This window comes from Myotis lucifugus, unplaced genomic scaffold (assembly GCF_000147115.1).
Source record: "Myotis lucifugus unplaced genomic scaffold, Myoluc2.0 scaffold_285, whole genome shotgun sequence".
Lineage (NCBI taxonomy): Eukaryota > Metazoa > Chordata > Mammalia > Chiroptera > Vespertilionidae > Myotis > Myotis lucifugus.
The window spans coordinates 1,122,121-1,145,654 of NW_005871333.1; the positions used below are offsets into that span (position 1 = coordinate 1,122,121).

At 36.8% G+C, this 23,534-nt stretch overlaps 1 protein-coding gene across 2 annotated transcripts in view; it reads left to right on the forward strand.

Annotated features, from left to right (window-relative positions):
* The window catches only part of BABAM2 (BRISC and BRCA1 A complex member 2), a 333,554-nt gene that overhangs the window by 17,059 nt on the left and 292,961 nt on the right, over positions 1 to 23,534 (forward strand). For both annotated transcript variants that reach the window (XM_006099849.3, XM_023763459.1), the window contains exon 3: positions 6,171 to 6,247. In XM_006099849.3, coding sequence (XP_006099911.1) covers positions 6,171 to 6,247 — 77 coding nt within the window. The remainder of the gene's footprint in view (positions 1 to 6,170; positions 6,248 to 23,534) is intronic.

A 23,534-nucleotide genomic window follows, 5' to 3' on the forward strand; every position in this document is an offset into this window, starting at 1 on the left:
ATTTTGGCTGCTTCCCTGTGTTTGTTTCTTTGTTGCCTGGAAGCCTTACTGGTACCATAAACAGTTGATTAACACATATTTTGTATGTTATATGTATTATATACTATATTCATACACTAAAGTAAGCTAGAGAAAAGAAAATGTTATTAAGAAAATCATAAGGAAGAGAAAATACATTTATAGTATTGGTTGAAAAAAATCCACATAATTCAAACCTGTGTTGTTCAGGGGTCAACTGTATACAAATGATATGAAATATAAAGCCCCAGAATTTAGAGGCTAAGGATACATCCATTTAGTACATGTTTCAGGTCAAGGAATGAAAATGGTGGCCTAAAAAGGTTACATGAATATTTTTATTGAACAAATTAAGTGTTTAGTGTAAAATTACTTTTATAAAATGATGTTGTACATTAAATGAATAGAAATTGTGTGTAAGTTGGCCTTGTCTCTGGGGATTTCTTTTTTTTAAAATATATTTTTATTGACTTCAGAGAGGAAGGGAAAGAGAGAGAGAAACTTCAATGATGAGAATCATTGATTAGCTGTCTCCTGCACCTCCCCTTCTGGGGATCGAGCCTGTAACCTGGGCATGTGGCCTTGACTGGAATCGAATCCGGGACCCTTCAGTCTGCAGGCCAATGCTCTAGCCACTGAGCCAAACTGGCTAGGGCCCTGGGGATTTCTTATAGTACTTATTAATGTAAGAATTACCAGCATTCCCACAGTTGGAACAGGAATCAGTCCAGGGCATTTATGTAATTTGCTTTGACTCTGACATGACCTTGGAGTGTGCTTGTCCTCGCTGGTTCCACTTGCTCACCTGCGCTATTAATGCACTAGTTATCAGGTGCTTCCTGTGGTCCAGCAGGTATGCTGCTGGGCACTAAGGGATTCTAAGTTTAATTAACTCTGTTTTATTATAGAGCTTTCAGTCTAGCAGACTATCTCCGCCACCTTGCATTTACCCTTATCTAAGGACAATTGCGGGTAGTTTTCTTTCTCCTAGCCTGTTCAGATCCAACTTATTCTTAGAGGCCAGTCCTATTCAGTGACACTTCCTTGATTTCCCGGGCTAAAAGTGGTTTCTCTGCTCTCTCAGCTTCTATTGTGCTTATTTTCTTTAACCACTAATTTGTCAATTAATCATGTTAATTGCTTTGTGACTTGTATCTATTGTTGTCTTGAATTGTTATTTAAATTGTGCCTTGTTTGACTTTCATAAGTTTGATTTTTGTTTTTTGATTACAGTTTCCTGAGAATGGGCTCCTTTCTTTAACTCAGAGCAGCAATCTGAACTTTTTTGATTATGCACCGCAAATAATTTGCTAATGAACCCCCAATACATGCATATTATATTTATTTAATTATAAAATATGTGTATTTACTTATGTAAAATATAAGTTAAGAAGAATGATATAAGATGAAAAAAGCAACACTGTACTAGTAATGTTACTTATAATATGGTATTTTCACCTGTCATAGCTGAAAAAGAAATCTCTAAAAATATATAAATACTAATAGAAGAAATGCAACATTGGCTGCATGCGCTATGCCAAAAGACTAGTTTTCAACCCCACCCACCTTAAGATTTGTCTGGACTTGTTGGTATTATTTTCTAGCCACAGATTCTTTGCAAGAATCAATTTAAGCCACTTATTCATTTCTTAAGTCCTTTAGTATAGTTAAAACTAGGCAGTAGATTTCTTACATTCATGTAGCATATCACAGTATGCTGAAGGTAACTGAATAATTGAGAGAACCACTATCAACCCCTCATGAAAGGAAAATGTGAACTTGCATATACAGGTGGCTACCTTGATCAACTGGCATTAATTACTGTGATTATTACTAAGCCCAGGACATAGTACATATTTAAAGCAGTGGCTCTCAAACTTGAGTGTGAATCAGAGTCACCTGGAGGGCCTGTTGAAACACAGGTAGTGGAAATCATATTCTTACATCTTAATAAGTACCAAAACCTGAACATCTGTGTTATCACTACCTAGATCAAGAAATCAAATGTTGGCAATGCCCCCAAAGCCCCCTATGTGTCTTCTTCCAGTCACTACTCTCTTCTTTCCCCATAGATAAACCACTGTTCTGACTTATAGTCATCACTTTCCTGCGGCTCTATAAATTTTTATCAGTACACAGGCACTATAGCTTTTTCTGGTTTTGAGCTTTAAACAAATGGAATCATACAGTATTTATTCTTTCATTCATCAGTATGTTTATGGGATTAATCTATATTGTTGGATTTAGGTGTAATTTATTTATTCCATTGCTATATATTTCATTTTATGGTTGTATCCTAATTTATTTCCCTATCCTATAGCTGATGGGCATTTGGGGATCCAGTTTGAAATTACATTTTAATTGCTCAGTTTGGGGCTATTTCAAAGTATGCTGCTGTTATTAACAGTGTATGAATCTGCCTTTTAGGTCCCAGATTAATTTAATCTATGTACATATGTCTGTGTTCATTTATTTATTTTTCTTTATTTTCTTCTTAAAAATTGCTTTCTAAATAGATACCTTACACTTTTTTGGTGACATCTATTTCTATAGATTTGATCATTTGATGTTATTTTCAATGGCATCTTTCTAAAAGTTTTTAATCTTTTAGGTGATTGTTGATGGTATATAGCAGTGATGGCGAACCTTTTGAGCTCGGCGTGTCAGCATTTTGAAAAACCCTAACTTAACTCTGGTGCCGTGTCACATATAGAAATTTTTTGATATTTGCAATCATAGTAAAACAAAGACTTATATTTTTGATATTTATTTTATATATTTAAATGCTATTTAACAAAGAAAAATCAACCAAAAAAATGAGTTTGCGTGTCACCTCTGACACGCGTGTCATAGGTTCGCCATCACTGGTATATAGCTTTATGCAGTATACTGTGTATTTTTGAGTATGTTCTTTGTCTAGCAACTTTGCTAAACATATTATTTCCAGTAATGCATATGAAGATTTAAAAACTTCTACATGCACAGTCATATTATCTGCAAAAAAATATAGTCTTATTTTTTCCTTTTCAGTATTTACATCCTTATTTTCCCATGCTACTTATTTGCTAGGACCTCCAGCACAGTGTTGAATAAAAGTGATAAGAACAGGTAGGTATTGTCAACTATGGTTGTTGGCACCAATTCAACACCAACATGAACCCCAATTTGGGGTGAGGTGAAGAAGGAAACTTTATTAAGTGTAAAACATCTCAATTGTGATACAGCATGGTTGTGGGGCAGCCCTGGGACTAGGCCCCTCTCTGGCTAGACAGCTCTGCTCCCCACTGGAAAGGGAAAGTATGCTTCTAGAGCTACAGGGTTATAAAGACAGAGCTGCCCACCTCCTGGTCCCTGATTGGTCTGTCCTCATGCAAATGAGGACTCCAAATCCTCCCAGTTTGATTCATCCAAGGGATACTTTCTTGATTGGTCATAATGGAGCTGCTCTGATTGGTGGGTGAAGCTGTTGATGGGGGGTGGGGTGGGATATAGCTGCACAGATCTGACTGGATGGAGAAAGCTTTAGTCCCATTGGTTGAAATAGGATTCCAGAAACTCCTTTATAAGGGCTGGCTCTGGCAGAAACACAGTTCAGGCAGACAGTTAAGTGCAGACTTCTCTGTGAAGTGCAGTTTGCAAGAGAGGCCCCTGTGTAGAAATGGCTGCTGGGCTCTGTTTTTGAAAATTTGAGCCCAGTTAACCACCAGGAGCCCTTCTTAGTAGGTATCTTCTTTTTCAGGGTCCACAGTATCCTTGTCTCATTTTTTTTTATCTCAAAGGGAAAAAATTTAACATTTTGTTATTAAGTATGATGTTGTTGTAGGTGGCCTTTATCATATTAAAGAAGTTTCTTTTTTATCCTTGTTTGCAAAGAGTTTTAAAAATCATGAATGGCTGTGTAATTTTATCTTGCACTTTTCTATTAATTTTCTCTTCTGTTAACAATGAATTAAATGCACATATTAGAGAAGAAAGCTTAAACATTAATGACCTAAGCATCTAAAACAATTAAAAGATTTTCCCTCTCCTAGTTAACTGTTAAAAATAATATTTGAGCCCATTATACCTACTGAAATAACACTTAATCTAAACCTCAATTCTGTTATAGGAGTACTTACTAACATTTAAAAATACTCCCTAAAGTAGATTGGAAATCTATCATCCATAAATGGAGATATAGCATAGAAACTGGGAATAACACTTGACGCCACATGAACTGGCAAACACATTTAAAAAAATAGTTTATTTTCATAATTTTAAAAGCATTCTGGGCTGAGTCACTTATTTTGGTAATGGCATTTTGAAATCTTATGCTAAGAATTGAATCCATCATTTTCTAGTAGGGCCTAGAAATAGATTTCAGGCTCTAGAGATATAGAGGATATACTTGGTGTATTAGGAACACCATTTGTCATCAAGTAGATAGTTCCATTCTGCTAGAGAACATTGTAAAAAATCTACCTTAGTGCAATTTTGTTTTATAGATTATTTTGATAGCTGTTAAGATAGCCCATATCAGTCTTCTAGCTTCTTTACTGTTGTGTTTCAGTGGAGAAACTGATAATTCTAAAACTGATTTAGTCTGAGCCGAATCATTGATGATAGAGAAAATAAATTAATTCTGTAAAATGAAAATGTGGTGAACATCAGCTAACAATAACTCACTCTAATTTATGACTTAATAGTTATTTAACAGGCAGTTATTGGTCTCTGAGCCTGTTTTATTTCACGGTCACCTGTTATTTTAGGTTGCCAAAGCTGAAGACTTCCTTCTCAGCTGATGTTGAATATTGTTAAGCACAAACGTCATTATCAAGAAAACAGGAAGCTGTGTAGGAGAACATGCCAAATGGTAAATTAATAGTCTGGGGAAAGGAAGCTGACGTAGACTCAGGGAAGGAACCCTGGACCCATCTACTTTGTTCTTTTTAGATGACTTGAAGCATAGATATGGTTTAAATGATTATTTTCTCCAGAAAATATGTGAAATAATAGGTTTAGCATTAAATTAGAAAGCATTTATTTTGCTTATGTTTTGCATTGTCTTAAAAATGCTAGCGTCTTAAAGGGTTATATTATATCTTGTTTTAGCTGTGTTAATCCAGATTAATTCTCAGCTGTCACTATAACCATATAAAGTGCACTGAAATTGCCAACTTTTCCTCTTTATAGTAGGTCTTTAATGATCTCCGTAACTAGGACCTAGTAATGACTTAGAGGATTCAAATCCAAATTTACCTTTCACTATTTATTTAAAGAGTTTATTTTCTTAAAGAGTTTGCTAAATAAATCAATAGTGTCACATTGTAGAGCCTATTTAATCAAGTTATGAGAGCTTTGTTCCCTCTTTTATGTCATTGATGTACGTGTATACAGTTCTTATACTTATTACTGAGAAAATAATTTTCATTAAAACATGCGTGGTAGAACACTCTTTTTGGCAGTGTTTCATCAGCTTTTACTTTTCATTATTATAGGTACTTAATAAAGAAGCATTTGTTGAAAAAAATCATAATTCACATTTTTCACTAAGTTTCCCCTTTTTTAAAAAAATATTGATTTCAGAGAGGAAGGGAGAGGGAGCGAGAGATAGAAACATTAATGATGAGAGAGAAGCATTGATCGGCTGCCTCCTGCACGCCCCACACTGGGGATTGATTGAGCCTGCAGCCTAGGCATGTGCCCTGACCAGGAATCAAACCGGGAACTCCTGGTTCATAGGTCAACACTCAACCGCTGAGCCATACCAGCTGGGCCTGGGCTCTTTTTAGTGCTGAGTGAAAGCTAAGAGTCTGTATTTAAAATGTGACCATAAAGTTACTCTTATTTTATAATTCTTGGCATCAAAGACTACAGATCTCTTTTGGACGATATACTTATATTAGAAGAAGGATACATTTCTTTGAGAGAAATAAGTGAAGCAGTGTTGGTGTTTATTGTTAGAAGACATATATATTTTATTGTGAGATAAATGAATTATTTGTTTTAGGGCAAGTCTTACTGTCTTGGCCTCCATGACCACCGTGGGCTTTTATTTTGTTCTGTAAGCCATTGTATTAATCTTTTATTTATAAATCACTTTTTATTTACTTTGTTAAATATCTTAAATATGTGGGGTTTTAAAAAATATTTTCTTTTTCTTTTTTTAAAAGCTGCACGTCACTGACTCCTGGACCCAATTGTGACCGATTTAAACTGCATATACCATATGCTGGAGAGACATTAAAATGTAAGTCAGTGATGACTGTTTTACTAAAAATGTAGATTACAGAAATTGTTTTAGGGTTCAGTTCTTCTGGGGATGATCTATATAGTTAAATAATATGCTGGTGCTTCTGTTTCTTGACTTACCAATTTTAGGTATTATTATCTTTTGACTTCCTCCTCTGAGACATGAAGCATCAGCCTGTTTTCACTTCACCCTTTATCTCTCCCTTTTCCTCCTCTTTAATGTGATTATATCATCAGTATTGGTTCCTGTGTTGGTTACATTTTTAAAGGATTATTTAAAGCATTGTGTTGTACAGTTAAATGAACGGCCTGTAAAAATTCTTAGTAAGTGCCTGGCACAGAGTTAGCACTGTTATTACTTAAGCACAGTCTCTCTACAGTGACAATGAGCACGTGGTATGCTTTTATTTAGTTTCGCATTAACCACAGTGTTTTTGGCTCCCCACTTTATAAGATGAAGATAATAGCCCCTGCCCTTTACCTCCCAACTTTTGTTTTCTATTATTTTCCTTTTGCATTGTCAAGATTGATAACATGATTTACTCTAAATCTGTAATTGTCTCTGGTCTCTGTCTAAAAATTGCTTGAATGATTGCTCTGCAGGCCTGCTCCTGCACAGTTGTCACATGGGATTTACCTTTGTTGTTCTCTTGGATTTGACCTTTTTTTGTAGAATCTATGTATTGAGAAATCTGTTTTGTATAATTATATCTTGGTAAACAGGTTACCCCTTTATCTTGCTGGAACAAAGTCTCAAATAATTTGCTCGGATTCCTGTCTCCCTCCACCCTTCCACTTTTCCTGTAGAGCTCTTCTGATGATTTTTTATTACCACAGTCATAATTAGGTCTCTTAATTTTTAAGAGCTCTTTCTCACTCTTGCTCTCTGTTTCTTTCACAATGTTTTGTTCTTATTTTATGAATACAGTATCTTAAAAGTTTTCAGCCTTGGCCAGTATGGGTTGGTTGGAGATCGTCCATATGGTGGTGTGTTCGATTCCCACTCAGGACACATACCCAGGTTGAGGGTTTAATGCCTGATCAGGGCACCAGCATGAGTTTCTCTCTCTCTCTCTCTCTCCTTCCCTCCCTCTCTTCCTCTCCCTTCCTCCCTTCCTCCCTCTCCCTTCCTCCCTCTCCCTTCCTCCCTCTCCCTCTCCCTCTCCCTCTCCCTCTCCCTCTCCCTCCATCCCCCTCCCTCCCTCTTCCCCTCCCTTTCCCCCTCCCCTCTCCCTCCCCTCCCCCTCCCCTCCCCCTCTCCCTCTCTCCCTTCCTTTCTCTAAAATCAATTAAAAAAATTTTTTTTGAAAGGATATAGAAGTTTTTTTTAAAAGTTTTCTGAATTATCTTAATTTCCCTCTCCCCCCCGGGATTATTTTTGTTTATCATTTGTTTTCCCCCTCTGTTATTCTATAGCCTTTCTTCAAATAAAAGGTGATTTTTGATTGTCCAATTATATTTAAGACAGACAATAAAACTTTGATTGGGACTTCTGTGTAGGCCGGGCTCACTGAGTGTGTGGATTAATGGTGGGCTAGCTGTTAGTATGAGGAACCCCTACATGTCATATTTTAGAGTTTAATTGTTATAGCTCTCCCTTAAATTATTTGTTCTATTTCTTTAGAAAATTCCTTGCATATTTTTTCTGGAGTTACATATCTGGCCACCATGACATTTTTTGAGAGGGTTGGTATTGTGGATGAAAAGTGGGGTTCTGTGGGTAACCTTATAGGGTGATCTGATTATAAATCCCTAACTGGGCAGGTCGTGGTGGATAGTCATGCCCCAGGCCTATAACGTTATTTTATTTATTTTTCAATTATAATTGACATACAATATTATTTTATATTATATTAGTTTTAGGGGTATGGAATAGTGGTTAGACATTTACTACAACATTATTGATTTTTTCTATGCTGTACTTTATATTCCTATGACTGTTTTGTAACTACCAACTTATACTTCTTAATCCCTTCACCTTTTTCACCCAGCCCTCTGGCAACCATCTATCTATGAGTCTGTTTCTATTTTGTTTGTTCATTTATTTTCTTTAGATTTCACATATAAGTAAAATCATATGGTACTTGTGTTTCTCTGACTTATTTCACTTAGCATAATACCCTCTAGGCCCATCCATGTTGTCACAAATGGTTAGATTCCATTCTTTTTCATGGCCGAGATATATATGTATAACTTCTTCTTTATCCAATCGTCCATTGATGGGCACTTAGGTTGCTTCCATATCTTGGCTTTTGTAAATAATGCTGGGCCCATGTGACTTGAAAGGAATGTATATTCTGCTGCTTTGGGATGAGATGCTTTAACAATATCAATTAAATTAATCTGGTCTAAAGTGTCATTTAGGCCTATAACTTATATAGTGAAGTATTTTAAACCAGCCTGTCCATGGTGCTTGTGCGTCTAGGTTAACACACCTTTGAAATACCTCTAAGGGGGTGTCAACCTTCAAGAGAACACATAATCTTGTTAACTATTCTGTAATCCTATCCCCTCCTTGCTTTCTTCAGCCTTCCTATATCCCTTCCTTAATTTCAAATGCATAAAAGAAGCTGCAAAACTGTTGTTCTGTGGGAGCATTTGAGATCTTACTCCCTGGCATATGTTGTCAGTTTCACTCAAATAAACTCTTATAAAAATCTTCTACAGGTTTGGACATTTCTTACCGTGACAGTAAATATTCCCTGTGGAACTTTTAAAAAAAACTATATTTTTTTGTTGATTTAAGGAAAGAAGGGAGAGGGAGAACGAGACAGAAACATCAATGATGAGAGCGAATCATCGATCGGCTGCCTCCTTTACACTTCCTACTGGGGATGAGCCTGCAACCTGGGCATGTGCCCTGACTGGGAATCGAACCATAACCTCCTGGTTCATAGGTTGATGTTCAACCACTGAGCTATACCGGCCGTGCTCCCTGTGGAGCTTTTAATTGTAAATCTCCCTGTTCTTAGCCCCATGTCTCATTCTTACCTCTCCTTACACTGGATGACCGCAAGTTTTTATGGATTTACCAGGACAGATGGCTTCCTGCTCATCAGTAGCCTCTTTCTCATGTTACTGCAGCCAGAGCTTTCTCTGCCCTGTTTCATCAAGTACTGCTTTTCCATCTGCATTCTGCCTTCTAGGAATTTGTTGAAATGTCTCATCTACCGATTGCTACTCTTTCTTCTTCCTCTTCACTCTCCCGTTTTGGATTTTTATCTTACTCTTTCTTCACTATCATTTAATGGCAGGGTGGGTCTTGCACTGATCATAGTATACAACTTTATCTGAAGTTTTTCATTAAACCCAATTGAAAAGTTATGATGTGTGACTTAAATTGTAATTTTAACCAAGGCTGAATTAAATTATTAAAGCTTATGGTAATTTTATTTCATAACTTTAAACTCAATGAAGTTTGAGATGGAGATGGTATTATTTATTAAGTTATATCTTTAGCCCCTAGCACAGTAAAGATATTCAATTAAGTATTTGTTGATGAAATGAATTTATGCATAAATTAATCTTTGTGTTCAGATTTTTGTTGTTTGAAGTATGGTGTTATAGAGAATGTGACATTCTGTTAGTTGTACCTATCTTTTACCAACATAAATTCAGTTTTTAGAAGTTATTTATTATACAAGGAATTTGTAACTGGAACATTGCTCTTAACAGTACAGAAAACAGAAAGGACATACAGTACTTTGCAGATCTGGAGTCTGTGTCAATTTTGTCTTTATATATTTTACTCTACTTTCTCAAAGCAGATCAGTGAAAATAGCATACTAGTACAACTAAATTTTATATTTTAGAATATTTTATATATTAGAAAACAGTTTTCTATAAATGTTTATCTGTGAGTAAAGGAAATTTTGTGCAGTTAAGGATATTGAGAATGAAAGACAAAGAGGAGGGTATATTTCTACCCATGAATTCATGAATTGATTCCTACAAGAATTACCCACATTCAAAATGAAGTAATTGAAACACAAAGGACCTGCAGATTGCAGTACATTAGGAATGATGTTACTGTTTCCTCAGCTCTATTAATGTGAAGAGATAGCTCTTCAGTGTTGGGACAGTGAAAGAGTTACCATGTTGTGTAAGATTCTTATGGGAAATATCAAAGGCTATCTGAATTTAAGAGAAATCCTGGAATTTCATTATTGTAGAAGAGACAGCTGGTACTTAGAGGATTGTAAAAGTGCATCTTCCAGTGGTTGATTTAAATAAAATACATGTTAAAGTCTATGATGGTGCCACTAAAATGAGTGAAAATTTATCAGTTGTAGTAAAATTCACAGAGGAAGTTCAATGAGCTTCATTTAAATGCATATTTGTAAAAAATAGCCACCCTAGTCATGATCTACAGCACTTAATTCTTGAAGAGATTATGCTTGTGTTTTGTGTACCCTATTTAAATAAGCCAGAGAATAGGCTGTTTTGATCATATTTTATTTCCAATCTCTGGTGTATTGCCTGACATTTAGAGGTGCTCAGTAAGTGTTAGTAGAATGAATGAATCATGTTCATTCTTTGGATCTGGCAATGATGAGGTTTGATGAGGAAGTGACAGAACTCTTAAGTATTTTCAATTTTACAAGTTGGTTAAATAATACTATGTAACTATAAAGAGAGATGATTGAAATACTGTAATATTCAAGTCTGTGGCTGGTAAAGCAAATGGTTTGCTGACTGGTTTCAAATTTGAAATTATCTTTTTTTAAAAAAAATGATTTTCCATACTAACAATTTACTTTAATCAGGGACTGTTTGGTTATAAGAAACCCATTCGAATAAACAAAAATTAAAGAGACTTTTTTGTTTGTCTCTATAAGAAATTAAGTGAATTCCATGGTGTCCAAGGGTGGGAAGTGTAGCCACTCCTCATAGGCACTGGTACCAGGGACTCCAGAAAGATGGTAGACACCATAGTAGCCAGTCAGTATCTGTGTCTTTCTCCCACATCATACTCTATTGTCATTTTATCACCGCCCCCCCCCCCCACTCCCCTAGATTTCTGTTTCTCTTCACACAGAATATAAATCACTTCCTGAGCCTCTTAAGTGGTGACTCAATTCAAGGCCACCAGAGGTTGCCTATGGTCTTGGAATCTAAATTCCTAGGAGAGAGGGTCTGATTGGCAGCTTGAGCTGGGTGTCCACTCATGATCCAGTCATTTAGCCAAGAGTTCTGGGTCATGTATTCTCAGCCTGGTTACTAGAAGCCAGTTTGGCACAAGGTCAACATGGGCTTGGGCAGGTACTCTGAGAGGGCATCTGTTGCACTGTCTCAGGAATTCTTTCTAAAGAGCTTACAAATGAAACTGTAGACATTTTCCACTTTATCTTTAACAATAGAAGCAATACTCTCATTTATCATCTGAGAGGAATGATGATTATTTCAAAGCCATTTGTGGCAGTGAAGAAGTCATGCCAAAAAATTATCTCCAAAGATTTTGAAGTTGACTATTCCAGAGGAAAAACTGAAAAAAGAAAAGAAAAGATTATGATTTGGATAATACATTCTCTCCCATGTTCTCAGAGGAGCAGTGTAAAATTACCATTCATTTCTGAGGCTTCCACAACACATCACTGAATGTAAGTTTGTATTTTTTGGAGAATAATTACAATGAACTTAAACCAATCTTCGAACTGCAATTTTAAATGGAATGCACCATTTAATCGTCAAACAATAGTCAAACATATACAAAGATTTTAATAGACACGTTGCAAATAGTGTTCTAGAACTTCTGCCTTACTGAATATTGAAATCAATTTCATTTTGATCCTATCTAAAGTGGTTTGGCTGATATGTGTGTGTTCCTGCAGCCAAACATAGTCTCCAAGATCACCTGCAAGGAGAGTAGGAGTTAACCATTTTTACTATGACTTGTAACAGTTGAGCTGAGTAAAAAGTTGGATACTGTGTAAGTGGATTTAGTATTTTGCATCATGCTGAGAGGCATTATAATTTTCCTTGGTAGCGTAGTTAATTTTACTTTATTTTTATCTTTTCAAAGGATTCATTTACTTAAAGATTATTATCTAGCATTCCAGGTATTTTTAGAGGCTAATTAGGGAGGCAGGTCACCTTTGATTTAGTGAATGTTCTAAAATGCTCATGAAAGGCAAGTAAGAAGTGCTAATTTTGTGGATTAGACATTATTTCTCTTTTGTTCTGGTATTTCAGAATTTTTTTTTGAATTCATGGAATGTTTAAAAAATTTTAAGAATAGTAATGAATATTAACTTATATTTATAAAGTCAGCTTAGTTATAGCTAAATATATAAAAATAAATAAATTTGGCTTTGATGCTGATTATAGTTTATTAAATGTGGCTGATAAATTGCTAAACTAACTTACTGAGCATTTATTTTATAGAGTTAGGTTTACTTAAACACATTATCTCCTTTATTTTATTTTATTTTTTTTGTTTTTAAATATATTTTATTGATTTTTTACAGAGAGGAAGAGAGAGAGATAGAGAGTCAGAACATCGATGAGAGAGAAACATTGATCGGCTGCCTCCTGCATGCCCCCCACTGGGGATGTGCCTACAACCAAGGTACATGCCCTTGACCGGAATTGAACCTGGGACCCTTCAGTCCGCAGGCCGACGCTCTATCCACTGAACCAAACCTGTTAGGGCAACACATTATCTCCTTTAATCACACAATAATTCTGATATATATATTTATAGCCCACTTTTTAATATTAACTTTATTGAAGTATAATTTACATATATTAAAATGTACCTATTTTAGATGTACAGTTACATAAATTTTGACTGTTGTAAATACCTATAATTAATTACTTCACCACAGTCAATATATATAACATTTTCATCCCCCAAAGATAAAGAATGTTTCCTTCCCTTAAGTCAGTCCTCTGCTACCATCTCCCCACTCCCCGAGCTTTTAGTCTCTCTGAAACTATAAAAGTTTTTCCTGTTTTAGAATTTCATATAAATGGATTTATATACTAGACTAGATAGTTTTTGTGTATGTCTTCTTTCAGCATGATGTTTTGAGATTCGTCCATATTATCCCTTATATTAGTACTTTTTATTGCTGACTAGTATAACATTGTATGAATAGGCCACCGTTTTTTAATTCATTCTTCTATTAAAGGACATTTGAGTTGTTTCCAGTTTTTGGCTATTATGAATAAAGCTGCAGTTACATTTTTATATGTCTTTTTGTGTTTTCATTTTCTTGGGTAATATCTAGGAATAGAATTGCTATGTTGTAAACTAAGTGTATGTTTAACTTTATAAGTATGTCATTTTTAAACTGTTTTTCAAAGTGGTTGTACTATTTTATATAACTACTAGAGGCCTGGTGCACGAATTCATGCACCAGTGGGGTCTCTCGTCCTGGCTTGTGGAATCGGGCCAAAACTGGCTCTCTGACACCCCCCCGAGGGGTCCCGGATTGCGAGAGGGCACAGGCCAGGCCAGGGGACCACACCAGTGCATGATCCGGGCCAGGGAGGGACGTGGAAGGTTGGCCAGCCAGGGAGGGACTGTGGGAAGGCTCCAGGGCATGTCCTGCCCGTCTCGCTCAGTCCCGATTGGCCGGACCCCAGCAGGAAGCTAACCTACCGGTCGAAGATCTGCCCCCTGGTGATCAGTGAATGTCATAACAACTCTCTGCCCCCTGGTGGTCAGTGCATGTCATAGTGAGTGGTTGAGCAGCTTTAGCATATCATTAGCATATTATGCTTTGATTGGTTGAACGGATGACTGGACACTTAGCATATTAGGCTTTTATTATATAGGACTAGAGGCCCAGTGCACGAAATTCATGCACTGGTAGGGTCCTAGTGGCTGATGGCTGCCAGCCGGGTACTCCCTCCCTTGCCCTGGCCGGCCCCGCCTCTTGGTCGAATTCTTGGACGAACTCCCAGTCGAGGGGACGATTTGCATACTATGCTTTTATTATATAGGACTAGTAATTTATGAGCAGGCTAGTTATCCCATATACTTGCCAACATTTAGTATTGTTGGTCTTTTACATTATATCCATTCTAGTGGATGTATAGTGGTGTATCATTATGGTTTTGACTTTTCATTTTTATGTGCTTATTGGCTATTAATATATCTTTTGTTGTGAAGTGTCTGTTGAAATCTTTTGCTCAATGTTTTGATTGTTGGTCTTTTTGTTGAGTTATGTGTTCTTTATATAGTCTAGAAAGAAGTTGTTTGTCACTATTTTCTCCCATTCTGTGTCTTTTCATTTTCTTATGGTATTTTTCCAAGAGCAGAAGTTTTTAATATTGGTGAAGTCCAATTTAGCAGTTGGCTAATTTTTCAATTTTATTCATCTAGGTAGGACAGGGGTAGGGAACGTCAGGCCTGAGGGCTATATAAGGCCGAGAAATAATTTGGTTTGGCCCTGTCAAGTCATTAGAGGTGAGTTAATTAAATGTTTGACCAAATATAGCAGGCTAATTTTTAAGTTGATAATTTTATATGGCCTTCGAATGATGTCATAAATATCCAAATGACTCTTGGCAGGAAAAAGGTTCCCCACCTCTGACCTAGGTTATTGATTTGAGATTTTTCTTCTTTTCTAAAATTGGTGTCTAGTGCTATAAATTTCTAACTACTGCTTTAGCTGTATCCCACTGGTCTGGATATGTTGTGTTTTCATTTTAATTCATTATATATTTTTAATTTTCCTTTTGATTTCTTTTTTAACCCATGAGTTATTTGGAAATGTGACATTTAGTTTCCAGAATTTTCTAGATTTTTCAGATATCTTTCTGTAATTGATTTTGAATTTAATTCCATTATGATTCAAGAACATATTTTGTATAACTTAGATCCTTTTAAATGTAGTGAGACTTCTTTTATGGCCTAAAATATGGACTATTTTAGTAAGTGTACAGCATCTTGTTGAGGGTACAAAGTTGGTGCCAACAAATGCCTACATTTCTATTAGTTATCTTTGTATTTCAGGGTGGTTTCCTCCAACCCATTTTTTTGCAAGATTATGGCACGGGCAATAGTGCCTTCAGATCAGAAAAGAAAGACTCATACTTTTTCAGAGGAGGTAAAGTAGAGTTTTAAAAATTCTGGTCTGACTTAAGAATGAAGGGTACTTAGGACACTAGGTTCTTTATGGAAGTGTATGGAGGGCCCAGATGTGCTTCTGTTTGTTTTGAACTAGTCCCTATTTTTTATTATTTTGGCCTGTAAGGGCATTGAATTGCCTTCATCTCTAGGATATTTCAGACAGAAGTTGGCAAATGACCTTTGAGACATTTGATGGTAATTCCAGATGGCACAGGCACTCCAGACCCTTCAGGTTCTTGTATGGCAGGCTTTACGTGGCATTCTCTGATAGTTGATCTCCATTGATTTTCACTGGATCATTAGTCTGCTTTAGGGGAAATAATTGAGATTTCATATTTCCATTCCCCCAAAAGATATGAACCATGTCTTAATTTCTAGTATATGACATCATTCATATTAACTTGTATATATTGATTCTTAATAAATTTATCTTTTTATATGTATTTATTTATGTGCTAGATACAGATCTTCATTTCTGTTGAAATTAAAAAGTAAGACCTCTGTCTGCTATAACCAGACTACTAATTCTTCATAGAACTGTTCTTTTAATACTGTTCCCAGGCTGCTATCAAACCTCTAATTTATTGAAATCCTTATTCATGTTTTCAGAGTCAGGAAAGATAATCATCTTTGGATTCTTCTTCAGCCAGTTCTGTGTCAGCATATAAAAAAGAAAACCATCAGTGGCTTTACCCTTCACATTTTCCTTTTGATACCATTCACACTAAGATCCTTAGTAACAACTCCAACAAAAAAATAAATCCTTGTTTTTCTTCTGCCTTTGGCTACAGGGCTAGGTTGTAAAAGGAAGGGAACAAAATGTTTTAGTAGGGTCATCATTAGTGATGGGGCATTAGAGCCATTAAACAAATAAACAGTTTAACAAAAAATACAACAAAATAGAAAAGTAGATGCTTGAGGATTTAGGAAGTTTCAGGGAGTTTTGTTGATACAGGATTTCAGATGAAGACCAGACACATCTAACTTGTGGGAGGAATGAAGCGACAAGGGAAGAGAGATGAATGGGAATAGAGTTAGCTTGAAGATTAAGAGGAATGATTAAAAAATATTTTTATTGATTTCAGAGAGAAGAAGGGTAAGGGAGAGAGAGAAGCATAAATGATGAGAGAGAATCATTGATTGGCTGCCTCCTGCATTCCCCCTATTGGAGCTCAAGCCGGCAACCCAGGTATATGCCCTGACCAGAATTGAACTGTGACCTCCTGGCTCATAGATCTGTGCTCAACCACTGAGCTATGTCAGCCAGGCAAGAGATGTTTCTTTTTTTAAAGTTCTTCTGCATTTTCAATAAAAATTATGTTTTCCCTTTCATTGTGCCTTAGAAACTAGAATCTTTTCATATTATTGTTGTTCTATATGATAACCCGGTTTGATAGTGGTGCTGGAAGCCTAAGAGGATGTGGTTGCATTCAGTGTCTAGAAAAGTTACAACTCATCTCTAGTTATTTCTTCCTTTGTACTTATGCCCAAACCTCTCCATCTGGAGAAGTGCCAATTTGCTACTAAATTTAAATAAATAAGAACATTTCTCATCAATAGGGGTGGCAAATTTAGCCCCTCTTTAGAGCACTGAGCAATTTATGACCATATGTTAAATACCATAAAACAGCTTTAAAGACTTGGTCCCTGGCCATTGCCAGATTGCACCGTAGGAGTGCCGCAGCACTGCGAGGGACTGGGAACGTTTCCTCCGGCCCTTGGAGGCCTCCGTAACGCACTGATGTCACAGCCAAAGAGGCCTGTTTTCAAACATTCCCTTTATAAAGGTGAAATACTAAAAGATTCCATTTTGGCATTTGGGCGCAAAGAAGGCAAGACTTCTTTTTGATTCTTAAGGGTCAAAATTAGTATGAAAAGTGTTGTGTGGGAGAATGAGTAACTTGGCAGCAGTGAGTCCAGAAGGCAAGTCTAGGAATAGGTAATAGATATCCTACTCATTCTTTTTTCTTGGAGTGTGAACTGGACTTTTGTAAGGCATAAGCAAACCAAATATCACATGTTTCTCAATTGTTTTCCTTTTGCCAAATTTATGGAATGAATATTAATGTTAAAAACAATTTTTAAAATTTCATGCCATTGGACTGACAATGATGATTTATTTTCTCCCAGAGTATGACTCATTATTTGGTGAACTCCAATTATTAGTTTTTCTTCTTACCATCATCACAGCCTGTGAATCATTTATGGCATTCAGTGGGCCCATGGCTGAGAGAATGAAGGTGTGTGCCAGCAAACATGTGATTTTTGGTTAAGTAGTGCTGTAGGGCCTTGGGTGGACTTCTAACACATGAGGAAACCACTGGTTCAGGCAGGGCCCAGTGTTATAAAATAGGAATAGGCACCAGGTCTTTGTACACGATTTTCCTGACTGTTCTCTCTGAAGGATAACTCTGCCTACAGAGGAAGATGATGAAATTTGGCTGTCAAAGGTCCAGGATTCCTAGCCTTCTTGAATGTGTAAGTGCCAGCCTGAGGGCTGGTTTCCTGTCAGTTCCTGTGTGGTTTGCACTACATCCTCTTTGCAACAGATCAGTATTTTAGGTCATCTGTCACAACTGCTATCCTGTACATTCTTGGCAATTTGATCTCAGTTTGCAGAAGGCAGCTGGTCTACTTCTCTAGGAAATGCAGTTGTAGCTCCCGTCTCCTTTTTCCTAAGGCCAGGAAGCACACTATTGTTACTCATCACTGCTTTCTTCCTTTGAAAGAACAAAAATCTTCAAACTTTGGCAAATTCAAAAAGTGCTGGGTAGCAATTTGAAATTACCCTTTCCATTTTGTTAATCTAGGGCAAAAACTTGAGTGATCTTTGACATCCTTTGAAATCTTGTCTTTTTCCATAATACATGTATGTGCATTAGTGGTAGACACCTTTACCCTACTCACTGCAAATGAAGTCATGCTTAAGTCATCAGTCACATCAAGATGTTTTGTTTTGTTTTGGGCTTTGATTTTTCAAGAATAGTCTAATTACTTAGGCCATGTTATTGCCCAGTTACTGTTTTTTGTTTTTGTTTTTTGTTTCTGTTTCTTTCCCTTTACAGTTTGATTTTTTTCCTGTTCCAGCGTCTATCAAGACTATTCACTTTGGATATGACTTAAGTATTTGCCTTGGATTTTCAAACTCTGTAGAACACAGAGATATTTAAAGCACATGTCTTTACTATTTAATGTTAAGATAAATGTATTGTTTGAGTTGTTCCAATTTATCATACCATAATGGGTAAACTATGTTGGGAATTTAGAAAAGTGAGCAATGTTCCTCCTGTCTTATGACTCAGAAGTCTCATTTTGGCAACTTGATTTTATTTATGTAAAATAGGAATCACCTCTAGCCCAGTTCATGTAAGAGAAGAACCTATTTCTAAAAATACAAACTCATGCATGAGTTATTATTTCTTATATATATTTTTATTGATTTCAGGGAGGAAGGGAGAGAGAGATAGAAACACCAATGATGAGAGGGAATCATTGATTGGCTGCCTCTGGGCATGTGTTCTTGACCGGAATCGAACCTGGGACCCTTCAGTTCACAGGCCGATGCTCTATCCACTGAGCCAAACCGGCTAGGGCGCATGAGTTATTTTAAATAATATTCTCTTTTTATTGAAATATTTGGGTTATATTGCTTAATACAATTATATAGGTTTCAGGGGTACAGTTCTATAATATATCATCTGTATATTGTATTGTGTGTTCACCACCCCAAACGAAGTTTCCTTCCATCATTTATCCCCTTTTACCCTCTCCTACCTCACCCCATTCCTTCTGATAATCACCACTTTGTCTATCTATAAGGTTTTTTGTTTGTTTGTTTTTTGCTTAATCCCTTCACTTTTTTTCACCCAGTTCCCTTACCTCCTCCCCTCTGACAGGGGTCAGTCTTAAAATAGTATTCTTTTTATATTTTTTTAATCCTCACCTGAGGATATTTTTGCATTGATTTTTTTGGGGGGTGGCGGGGGAAAGAGGGAAAGACGGAGAGAAACACATCGATTGGTTGCCTCCTGCATGAGCCCTGACCAGGACCTGGGCTGGGGAGGAGCCTGCAACCAAGGTACGTGCCCTTGACCTGAATTGAACCCGGGACCCTTTGTTCCACAGGCTGGCACTCTATCCACTGAGCCACACTAGCTAGGGCTTAAATAGCATTCTTACAATCGATTGTGGCACAGATCATTTCTATTTCTGATTCTTCTTTTCATCTTTATAAAAACTTCATCTTTTAAAAGAAAAAAATTCCCATCTTTTGTAAGGTTCAACAACATCATTAGTATATCTCCTGTTTGTGTGTGTGTGTGTTCTGGTTCTTAAGATGAATGAAGAGAAAGGGAAGAGAAATTGTGTTGTTTTACAGAAAAAAGTGAACTTTCTGAAGGTGGATTTTATGTCAGATGTATGGACACCAGGCAGTATCATCATAGAAATAGCCCAACTCCTGATAATTCACTAAGGATGGCATGAAGGAAGAAATTTTGTGTTTGATATCTAGATTATTTATAGCAAATCAGATCTGTAGTTCCTGAAATAATATGTTGTTAAACTCCAGGGATAGGAACCTCTGTGATCTTTAAGGTTTACATGGCTTACATAGTAGCTGATCAAGAAATGTTTGTTTATTAAATGAGTGAAACCAGGGCACTAAAAGAGTATATCTTATGTGGAAGGTCTTAATTGGAAGGAAACTAATTTTTGGGACCTTTAAGTGGGATAGGGGTATCTAAAGATTTGAGAAAGAGCAGCATAGTTTCTTCATCGAAGAAAGGGCTAGGAACTATGAAAGGTTATATAGATCTAACTGGTTTACATGCATATTTAGAAAGAACCTAGGAAAAGACTAGCAGAAGTAATTTGCAACACTTGGGCTAGAATAGGACTAATTTTACTTTGTAAAGAATAACTGTTAATAGGTTGAACTCTTATTATAGAATGATGAGTATGGTACATTGGGAAGAAAAGAATAAGTTGAATTTATCCCCAGAGTAGCATGGCCTTTGATTCTGTCCTTGGGATGGAACTGATAAGCAGATCATGATATGATTAGTTAGACATAAATATGTTGCTTGACAGTATGCCTAGAGTCTGTCATGATTAAAGAATGCTACTTAATGTTGAAATAAGATAATTGGTCATTTTAATATAGAGCAAATTGCAAAATTGTTTCTTCTCCAGTTTTATTTTATTTTTTACTGCTCGTTCTGTTTCTCCTTTTTCTGTTTTTCTAAGTGTAATTTCACTACAATTGGGTAAGACAAGTTCTAGCTGGTCACACTCAAACATCAGACTTTTTACCTACTTTGGCAGGGTTGACCATCTCCTCTAGAAAGGAAAGAAAGAATCCACAAATCTCAGAGAACTTTCACCCGACCATTATCCAGTCATTACTGAGCACCTACTCAGTCCAAATTCTGAAGGACAGTCTTTGAGGGCCTCCATTGTTTGGGACCATCATAACCTTTCCAACATTCTCTCTTCTCTTTACCCCCTTCTCTACTAAACCCAGTTGTTTTGATGGTCTGTGTCAGCTTTCATTTTCAACTCTACAGTTGCCCTCCCTTTGAATATCTTGTTTCTACTAGTGTTGTCTATTCTAAGGGGCACATAATTTGTTTTCTACTCCTTAAATTTTGCTAATTCTTTTACCCTTGCCTATAATTATCATCTTATATTTCTTAGTTTTTATCTAAGCCCACTATGAACAGCACTAAGAGTAGACATTTAAAAAAAGAATTGATTAGACTGAGCCTGACTTCAGACTACAAGGAAGTAGTCAGTGAAGTAGGAGACTGGGGCAGATTGTTCAAAGACGGCCACAACAGTATCTCTTGTCCCACGTGATCTGTTATACTGTGTGTGACCTTGGCACCCCCCTTCCACTTCAAGAATTGGAGTATAAGTTTTCTTCTCTTGAATTTGAGTGGATTTTTGACTATTTTGACCAATAAAATATGATTAAAATAAGTTGTATGACTAATGAGGCTGGGTTATAAATGGCAGTATAGCTTCATTCTCATTAGCAGGAACATTTGTGCTTGGGGCCCTGCGCCACTACCTATGAAACCTGACTGCTTTAAGGTTGCTCTACTGTCAGGTAGCCAAGCCACATGAAGAGGCCACATGCCACATGTTGGCACTGCAGTTGGCTGTTCTTGTCTTGGAGTTATCCCAGCCCTGGGCACCAGATATGTGAGTGAAACCATATTGGACCCTTCAGACCAGCTGTATACCACTGAGAGGCCTCTTTCCACACTGTCGGAGCTAAAGAATCACTGACTACATTCTGCTCATGTTTCTAACCCACAGAATCTGTGAGCATAACAAAATGGTTGTTGTTTTAAGCTTCTGAGTTTTGGAGTAGTTTGTTAGGTAGCATTAGAAATTGGAACAGAGAGACTGAAGAACAGGAGCAGAACAGGAACCTGGAGGAGGATGGAAGAGATGGGACTAGGAGCAGGGATAGAGAGGTTCAGTCTCCAGGGGGAGGAGGAAAAGACAAAAGGATCAGGAAAGAAATGGGTAGATTTTGAGGAGAAAGCGTGGGTAATTCACTATATAAATATATGTATATTTTGTTATGTTTATATTTGGATAAAGGTGGAGTTGGAGATGCTTAGCAAGAGGTAGGTCTAGCGAGGGCCTGGCTGCCTGGTTGAGCTCTAGGCCTTTAACAAATAAATACTCATGTGAGGAAAGACAGAGGCTTGGTCTGCCTTCCTCAAGAGAGTTTTGTGTGTAGTGAATATGTAGGTGTGAAGTACTCCAGCCCTCAGAAGAAGAAAGGTGATTCTCTCCAGAGGAAAGCCTTGTACCTCTGTGGCTCCATTTATAAGTTCTGAACCGCAACATGACTCTAGGATTTCGAATGACCCAAAGCTGCTGTGGTTTTAGGAAATGAAAGGAAACCTACCTCTAGAGTGGGGACTTTAAGTAGCAGCTTTCTTGAGAGGAGAGGGAACAAATCTAGTTTCAGTTCTGGAGCTTCAGAGGGCTTTTGTCCACATTGAGGACTCAGCAAGTGTTAATTGAATGGCAGAATTGATTCTCGTTTTCTGTAGCATCCAGCAACCTGGCCACCAGCCACATGCAAGTCAGTTTGTTTCTGTGAAGGTTGACATACTGCATATCTAAATGTACTCTTGAGTCTGGGAATCCTGCAAGTTGTAGTTTTCCTTAGTAAATATCTAATTTGTTGTTGAAATCTTTTAATTAAGGAGAAATGCTGTAGAACCTTATTGAAATGCTATTACTGGATAAAAGAACATTACTTTTATGACAGGGTAGCCCTGATGTATCAAACCTTTACTTCATGTGTAATAGTTAGAAGATAGAATTTGCCCTTGGGTTATCAGGGACTTTACTATATTTCAGTTGGTCTCTGTTAGATGCTTTCATTTCACCATTTCTTAATCCCTCTGACGCCCGTGTTGGAGTGACTTTGGTGTATCTGAGATGTGATTTGTGTTTTGCTTATTTCTCCATCTCTTCCCTGAAAATTGTGGCACATGTAGATAACTTGCTCTTACAGACCCTGCTTGACTTCTTTCTGACTTGCATAATTTTCCTGGCAGGAGCATGACTGTCTTTTTGCTTTGTTTTCATCAACTTAAATTTAAATTATCAAACAGAAAAGTTGTCATCGTGATACCATGGCTTTTAAAAGACTGCTCATTTTCTGTTGCTTGATTATTTTTGATTTTTTTCCTTTTTTCAGTGAATGTTGGCTAGTGCTTGTGTAGCTTTAACTGTTTTTACTCTGGTAGTAGTTTTATTTTATTCATTGTTTCTGAAAAGCATCTTCTTATATCTACTTTTGAAGAATTTTAATTTATTCATCCTTATTTTTCAGCATCCTAAATTTTCATAGATTCCCCCACTTTAGCTTTCGTGAATTACTGGACTTGCTTTTGTTCATTGTTAGACTTGTTGTTTAGCTCTGTCGTGTGTGAACTCAAAGGACCCTTCATACTATTTTTTTTACATCTTTCTTGGTCCAGTTGTTGGGCATTTCAGAATTATTTGACAGTAGAAAGTGTTATTTGGTTTTTTTTCTCTCCATGAATTCCAAAGGCTATTGCTTAGTTTTCACAGTGTTTCTGAGAGTTTATGGGTGGGTTTTGCACGATCCTCCAAGCACTGTTTGTGGGAGCTGAAGACAAGGTCCAGCCTGATACTGTTCTTTGTG